Genomic DNA, 8,554 nt, shown 5'->3' on the forward strand with positions numbered 1-8,554 from the left:
TTCTTGAGAAGAGTTGCTCTACTCTTTTACAGAGTAATTCTGAGTTGTGTGTGCATGATAATTTAATACAGTATGCTGGTGTGGAACTCAAACTTGGAAAATTTTGAAAATTTTGACCAAACTGCTGAGGTCATCAGTCCCTAAGCTTATGCACTACTTAATCTAACTTAAACTAACTTATGCTAAAAACAACACACACACACACACACACACACACGCCCGAGGGAGGACTCGAACCCCCAACAGGGGGAGCTGCATGGACTGTGACAAGGCACCTACATCTACATCTACATTTATACTCTGCAAGCCACCCAACATTCTGTGGCGGAGGGCACTTTACGTGCCACTGTCATTACCTCCCTTTTCTGTTCCAGTCGTGTATGGTTTGCGGGAACAACGACTGTCTGAAAGCCTCCGTGCGCACTCGAATCTCTCTAATTTTACATTTGTTATCTCCTCGGGAGGTATAAGTAGGGGGAAGCAATATATTCGATATCTCATCCAGAAACGCACCCTCTCGAAACCTGGTGAGCAAGCTACGCCGCGATGCAGAGCGCCTCTCTTGCAGAGTCTGCCACTTGAGTTTGTTAAACATCTCCGTAACGCTATCACGGTTACTAAATAACCCTGTGACGAAACGCGCCGCTCTTCTTTGGATCTTCTCTATCTCCTCTGTCAACCCAATCTGGTACGGATTCCACACTGATGAGCAATACTCAAGTATAGGTCGAACGAGTGTTTTGTAAGCCACCTCCTTTGCTGATGGACTACATTTTCTAAGGACTCTCCCAATGAAACTCAACCTGGTACCCGCCTTACCAACAATTAATTTTATATGATCATTCCACTTCAAATCGTTCCTCACGCATACTCCCAGATATTTTACAGAAGTAACTGCTACCAGTGTTTGTTCCGCTATCATATAATCATACAATAAAGGATCCTTCTTTCTATGTATTCGCAATACATTACATTTGTCTATGTTAAGGGTCAGTTGCCACTCCCTGCACCATGTACCTATCCGCTACAGATCTTCCTGCATTTCGCTACAATTTTCTAATGCTGCAACTTCTCTGCATGGAACTTCCGACACTATCTACTAGCTCATTTATATATATTGTGAAAAGCAATGGTCCCATAACACTCCCCTGTGGCACGCCAGAGGTTACTTTAACGTCTGTAGACGTCTCTCCATTTATAACAACATGCTGTGTTCTGTTTGCTAAAAACTCTTCAATCCAGCCACACAGCTGGTCTGATATTCCATAGGCTCTTACTTTGTTTATCAGGCGATGGTGCAGAACTGTAGTTAATGCCTCCCAGAAGTCAAGGAAAATAGCATCTACCTGGGAGCCTGTATCTAAAATTTTCTGGGTCTCATGAACAAATAAAGCGAGTTGGGTCTCACACGATCGCTGCTTCCGGAATCCATGTTGATTCCTACAGAGTAGATTCTTGGTTTCCAAAAACGACATGATACTCGAACAAAAAACATGTTCTAAAATTCTACAACAGATCAACGTCAGAGATATAGGTCTATAGTTTTGCACATCTGCTCGACGACCCTTCTTGAAGACTGGGACTACCTGTGCTCTTTTCCAATCATTTGGAACCTTCCGTTCCTCTAGAGACTTGCGGTACACGGCTGTTAGAAGGGGGGCAAGTTCTTTCGCGTACTCTGTGTAGAATCGAATTGGTATCCCGTCAGGTCCAGTGGACTTTCCTCTGTTGAGTGATTCCAGTTGCTTTTCAATTCCTTGGACACTTATTTCGATGTCAGCCATTTTTTCGTTTGTGCGAGGATTTAGAGAAGGAACTGCAGTGCGGTCTTCCTCTGTGAAACAGCTTTGGAAAAAGGTGTTTAGTATTTCAGCTTTACGCGTGTCATCCTCTGTTTCAATGCCATCATCATCCCGGAGTGTCTGGATATGCTGTTTCGAGCCACTTACTGATTTAACGGCAGACCAGAACTTCCTAGGATTTTCTGTCAAGTTGGTACATAGAATTTTACTTTAGAATTCACTGAACGCTTCACACATACCCCTCCATACGCTAACTTTGACATCATTTAGCTTCTGTTTGTCTGAGAGGTTTTGGCTGTGTTTAAACTTGGAGTGAAGCTCTCTTTGTTTTCGCAGTAGTTTCCTAAATTTGTTGTTGAACCACGGTGGGTTTTTCCTGTCCCTTACAGTTTTACTCGGTACGTACCTGTCTAAAACGCATTTTACGATTGCCTTGAACTTTTTCCATAAACACTCAACATTGTCAGTGTCGGAACAGAAATTTTCGTTTTGATCTGTTAGGTAGTCTGAAATCTGCCTTCTGTTACTCTTGCTAAAGAGATAAACCTTCCTCCCTTTTTTTTTATATTCCTATTAACTTCCATATTCAGGGATGCTGCAATGGCCTTATGATCACTGATTCCCTGTTCTGCACTTACAGAGTCAAAAAGATCAGGTCTGTTTGTTATCAGTAGGTCCAAGATGTTATCTCCATGAGTCGGTTCTCTGTTTAATTGCTCGAGGTAATTTTCAGATAGTGCACTCAGTATAATGTCACTCGATGCTCTGTCCCTACAACCCATCCTAAACATCTGAGTGTCCCAGTCTATATCTGGTAAATTGTAATCGCCACGTAAGACTATAACATGCTGAGAAAATTTATGTGAAATGTATTCCAAATTTTCTCTCAGTTGTTCTGCCACTAATGCTGCTGAGTCGGGAGATAGGTAAAAGGAGCCAATCATTAACCTAGCTTGGTTGTTGAGTGTAACCTCCACCCATAATAATTCACAGGAACTATCCACTTCTACTTCACTACAGGATAAACTACTACTAACAGCGACAAACATACCACCACCGGTTGCATGTAATCTATCCTTTCTAAACACGGTCTGTGCCTTTGTAAAAATTTCAGCAGAGTTTATCTCTGGCTTAATCCAGCTTTCTGTACCTATAACAATTTCAGCTTCGGTGCTTTCTATCAGCACTTGAAGTTCTGGTACTTTACCAATGCAGCTGCGACAGTTTACAATTACAATACCGATTGCTGCTTGGTCCCCGCATGTCCTGACTTTGCCCCGCACCCTTTGAGGCTGTTGCCCTTTCTGTACTTGCCCGAGGCCATCTAACCTAAAAAACTGCCCAGTCCACGCCACACAACCCCTGCTACCCGTGTAGCCACTTGCTGCATGTAGTGGACTCCTGACCCATCCAGCGGAACCCGAAACCCCACCACCCTATGGTGCAAGTCGAGGAATCCGTAGCCCACACGGTCGCAGGACCGTCTCAGCCTCTGATTCAGACCCTCCACTCGGCTCTGTACCAAAGGTCCGCAGTCAGTCCTGTCGACGATGCTGCAGATGGTGAGCTCTGCTTTCATCCCGCTAGCAAGACTGGCAGTCTTCACCAAATCAGATAGCCTCAGGAAGCCAGAGAGGATTTCCTCCGATCCATAGCGACACACATCATTGGTGCTGACATGAGCGACCACCTGCAGATGGGTGCACCCTGTACCCTTCATGGCATCCAGAAGGACCCTTTCCACATCTGGAACGACTCCCCCCGGTATGCACACGGAGTGCACATTGGTTTTCTTCCCCTCTCTTGCTGCCATATCCCTAAGGGGCCCCATTACGTGCCTGACGTTGGAGCTCCCAACTACCAGTAAGCCCACCCTCTGCGACTGCCCAGATCTTGCAGACTGAGGGGCAACCTCTGGAACAGGACAAGCAGCCATGTCCGGCCGAAAATAAGTATCAGCCTGAGACAGGGCCTGAAACCGGTTCGTCAGACAAACTGGAGAGGCCTTCCGTTCAGCCCTCCGGAATGTCTTTCGCCCCCTGCCACACCTCGAGACGACCTCCCACTCTAACACAGGTGAGTGATCAGCCTCAATGTGGGCAGTATCCCGGGCAGCCACAGCCGTAGTCCGAGATGGCCGTCCCTGACAAACCCCCAGCCGGACCCCCACAGTGATGCCCATTGGCAACAGCCTCAAGCTGTGTGACCGAAGCCAACACTGCCTGAAGCTGGGAGCGAAGGGATGCCAACTCAGCCTGCATCCGAACACAGCAGTTGCAGTCCCTATCCACGCTAAAAACTGTTGTGCAAAGAACGTCTGAACTAATCTACAGAGAGCACAAACAAATTGACACAAAATTTAAACGGTTATTAAAATACAAGATTGCCTAGTAAATGCAGTAATGCTGCTACTTGCGCACTGCTGACACACTGCTCGGCAGCGGAAGGAGACTACGCGATTTTACACTATTCAGGTACTAAAACGCGATGCTACAACTCTCAAATACTATAATACGCCCGAAATTTATGAATTAAACAATGCAAGTACCAAAAACACTCAAAGAAATTAAGAATTAAACTATGTAGCAAGTAAGTGAGCTAGGAGTATACGACTTTCTGCTGGCAGCTGCTTATCCAACGGCGGCAGGGAGCACACTGGCTGTGACCAACCGACACTGGCCGTTCAAAACAAAAACAGAAGACAGACGACTACGCGAATTTACACTATTCAGGTACTAAAACGCGATGCTACAACTCTCAAATACTATAATACGCCCAAAATTTATGAATTAAACAATGCAAGTACCAAAAACATGCAAAGAAATTAAGAATTAAACTATGTAACAAATAAGTGAGCAAGGAGTATACGACTTTCTGGTGGCAGCTGCTTATCCAACGGCGGCTATCCCACGCAGCTCAAACTTGGATGCCTGCCTTTCATGGCCAGTGCACTGTCAGTGCGCTTTTTTGTAGTTTGTTTCATCAACTGATTTAGTTGGAAGGGATGGTGGGAAGCTTTTGGGAAGTTGTCACTTTGAAGTTGTCCATGAAGTGTACTTGGAAGCTAAAATTTGCATTATCTTAATTTTATTGGCTGAAAACATTATGTTTTCAAATGCTAGATGTGTTTAGTAATTGAAGACAGCGTTATTCATATGTATTGACAAAATAAGCTCTCAAATTCTAAAACACTCTGCAGAAATACTTGTACACTGGAAAACCATCTCAAATATAGGTAACTTGGCAACAATGGTTTGTGATAAAATACATGGACATTATGGTCTTCATAGGTAGCACAACACCATTCAACATCCGTGTGCAGTTTGGTCCTGGAAAAGAGAATGAGTCCCCGGATGACAACATTGGGATGTGCCTGAGATATGAGCAGCTTCCTTGTACGTCATAATCCATATGGCACTTGCTAGTCAGCTTTGTGTACACAATACAACTGTTTGGTAAGTATGTCTCACAATTCTGTATCCTCAGCAGTAATAATTAATCAAAAGCAATTAAATACTGAAAGGAACACTTGGCATGACAAAAAATACAGTTCTAAAGCATAATATGGGGATGGTCTTCATAATACAACACACAGAGTAGACTTGTAAGGGTAGAAATACATCATTTCCATGTGAGACATTGACATGATAGTTCACTACTCTTGATAAAACCATTCAAGAATGTAGTAAAGTCAAAGACATAAAAATGTTACTGTAGTGAAGATATTACAAATAAAATAAAAATTATGGCAAACTGTGCCTGCAACTGCAGATTACAACTATGTGTTGGACAAGAACTTGAACCTGGGACCATTACCTTTTGCAGGCAAGTACTTTACCAGGTGAGCTTTCCAAGCAGAAGGGCACCCTTGCTCAGGTGAAAGGGGGATCTGGGCCTCTTACCTCCACCCCTAGTTCACAGCGAAAGGAAAAATATAGTGTAGTCAGGTGTTTATATTTCAAGAAAATGATTTAGAGGTCGTTATTATGCAGGTTTTTAACAGCTTGGAAACTGGTGATTTTTTATGGCTACTTACATACCCCAGGTCTAGCACCCCAGCCCACCCCCACTCCCACTCTTGTTCAAGCATGACTCACAACCTGCACTCACAGCTTTACTTCCACCAGTACCTCATCTCTTACATTCTGAATTTCACAACAAAAGTTCTTCTGCTTATCTTGCAGGTATGGAAGGAAGGAGATGAGGTACTGCTGGAAATAAAGCTGTGTGGATGGGTTGTGAACTGTACTGGGATAGCTCAGTCAGTAGAGCACTTGCCTGCAAAAGGTGATGGTCACAAGTTCAAGTCATGGTCTGGCACACAGTTTTAATCTGCCAGGAAGTTTCAAATCAGTATGCACTCCACTACATAGTGATAATTCATTCTGGAAACAATCCCCCACACTGTGGTTAAGCCATGTCTCTGCAATATCCCTTCATTCAGGAGGGCTATACCCATAAGGTATGCATAAGAACTTCTGTGAAGTTTGGAAGGTAAGAGGTGAGGTTCTGGCAGAAGTAAAGCTGTAAGGGCAGGTTGTGGGTTGTGCTGGGATAGCTCAGTCAGTAGAACACTTATCCACAAAAGGCAAAGATCTCAAGTTTGAGTCCTGGTCTGCCACAAAGTTTTCATCTGCTGGAAAGTTAGATACCTTTTGTAGTCCTTTTAAGAGTAAATAAAGTTTTACGAGTATCTTTAGTAAATATCATAAGCCACTTCATTAATTAAGGCTATAAATTTATTCTACGGAAGCAATATATTGTAGCTACACATCTGTTGTAATGTATTGTTTAACTCATTCTGGATTTCCTTGTGATGGGGTCTATTGAACATTGTCTGTGAATGAATGAAAGAAAGAATCAGTTTCTACAACTGCATTTCTCAGTCTGTGGTCTTGTGTGTATTAATAACTTTCAGGTTGCTTCATTTTCAGTTATTCATTTTGTATTTTATATTATTGTACCTGCTCAACAACAAAAATTATGTACTAACTATGGTAGTCATATCCAACAACAGTATCTTCTCCGATTTTTCTGTTGTTGGTTGCTTTTTCATAGTTTTTTCATTTTTTATGTACTAACAATGTCAACAGCTTTTTTGTGCTATTTGATTCAGGAGAAGAGTGACTGCATAATAACAACAAAATTGAGAATTAGTGTAGTGCAGGTTTTGGACTGTTATATTTAAAGAGAGAGAGAAAAAGAGAAATTTTAGAATCTTGCCTTTGCAAACTTTTGAATAACTTCTCCGTCAGGATATAGAAAGCCAAGAAAATTTAAGCTGTGCAGATGGTGACAAAGGCATATAGAATGTATTAGTGAAGACCAAAGGGAAAGGAAGGAAATTGGGTTAAAAAATAAAAGTTTTGAAAACCTGAGAGACAACAATATATTTAAAAATACCACTTCATTTTATTCCCAAAGTCTATGGCACTGGTACAGCAACCATGGTAATGTTATAGAGAGAATTCAGTAATGGTTGCAATAAAGATAGATTTATTACTTCTTCATTTGTAATGCATTTCACATGTACACAAAATTGGGCCCACTTATGTATCATATATGTACAACATAATAACAGATGTAAACAGGCCCTAGTTTGTGTTTAATGGGCATTGTCTCTATATGATTATCTGAAGATGCCTTTCAGTACAGGTAAAACGTGCCGCAAATGAAGAACTAATAAATCTATCTTTATTGCAACCACAGCTGAATATTCTCTATTAAAAAAAAATAATTATATTTCGTCCCCACCTTGTTCCACTCATTCTTGCTCTATTGATTTACAGTTAGCTGCTCCTCATCTGCCTCAGATATTGTTAGAATTGAAGAAAGACTTCTATTTTTCTGCTTTTGTAAATAATTTGCTGAAATTAAATTAAAAAAGAGTTAACTTCAGGTATCATGAATAACAGTTTCTTTCTGTAGACCATGTACTATATGGACATTTAACACATTCTTTTTTCAGTTTCAGGTTCCAGATAGTGTGTTATATGGATCATCAGTGTCCATCCACCAGAGGAATTTCCGTAACTTTTGTAGGATAATTTTTAAAGCACTACTCACTTGTTTTGACTACTAGTAAGTTATTCCTGAAATTTGTAATATGCTGAGGATGCTGTGTAATAGGGAAAGGTGAAACCTATTGAACACTCATACTGTTTTATTGCTTTTAATGTAAGTGAGATTCCTTTAAGATCCTCTTGTATATGTTTCAACATTCAGCTGTGATGTGTGTGTGTGTGTGTGTGTGTGTGTGTGTGTTTTTGTGTGTGTACGTATATGAAGTATTTTTTCTATGCATTTGTGTGTATTTATTGAATCATTTGCTGTTTGAATGTGTGACTGTTGCTACAGTATTGTGCCAAATTTAATGTATTTCTCAAAAGAACTCTCAGTTGTTTTCAAAACAGGAAGTTTCAACACCCAAATGTGTACTAACTTACTATGCAACAAACCTAAGCAAACTATTATATTTCCTTTGTATGTTTCTCATGTTTGTCACTCAAAAGCCATATCACTTTCAGAAATGAGCCATTTTTTGTATTCCATCGCAGAATTTCAACTGTTGAAAATTGAGGTTAAATACAATATTACTTTCAGTTTTTCCATGTGATTATTTAGTTGTTGGTTGCAAAGTATTTATGGAGTTGTTATTGAAAATTAGTTATTGTTTCTTTGGTCACAACTATAATTATTTTTCTGAGATATGTTAGTTTAGAACACAAGAGTTTTTGCAGAATTTTCTGCGA

At 41.1% G+C, this 8,554-nt stretch overlaps 1 protein-coding gene across 1 annotated transcript in view; it reads left to right on the plus strand.

The window, feature by feature from the left end:
* The window catches only part of LOC124595813, a 224,719-nt gene extending 216,420 nt beyond the window's left edge, over nt 1-8,299 (plus strand). Inside the window, exons 12-13 of the mRNA XM_047134705.1 lie at nt 5,093-5,257; nt 7,771-8,299. Of these exons, the coding sequence (XP_046990661.1) occupies nt 5,093-5,208 (116 nt within the window). The 3' untranslated portion in view covers nt 5,209-5,257; nt 7,771-8,299. The remainder of the gene's footprint in view (nt 1-5,092; nt 5,258-7,770) is intronic.
* The last annotated feature ends 255 nt before the right edge of the window (nt 8,300-8,554 follow it).

The sequence above is a fragment of the Schistocerca americana genome, chromosome 2 (assembly GCF_021461395.2).
Source record: "Schistocerca americana isolate TAMUIC-IGC-003095 chromosome 2, iqSchAmer2.1, whole genome shotgun sequence".
NCBI classification, from domain to species: Eukaryota; Metazoa; Arthropoda; class Insecta; order Orthoptera; family Acrididae; genus Schistocerca; species Schistocerca americana.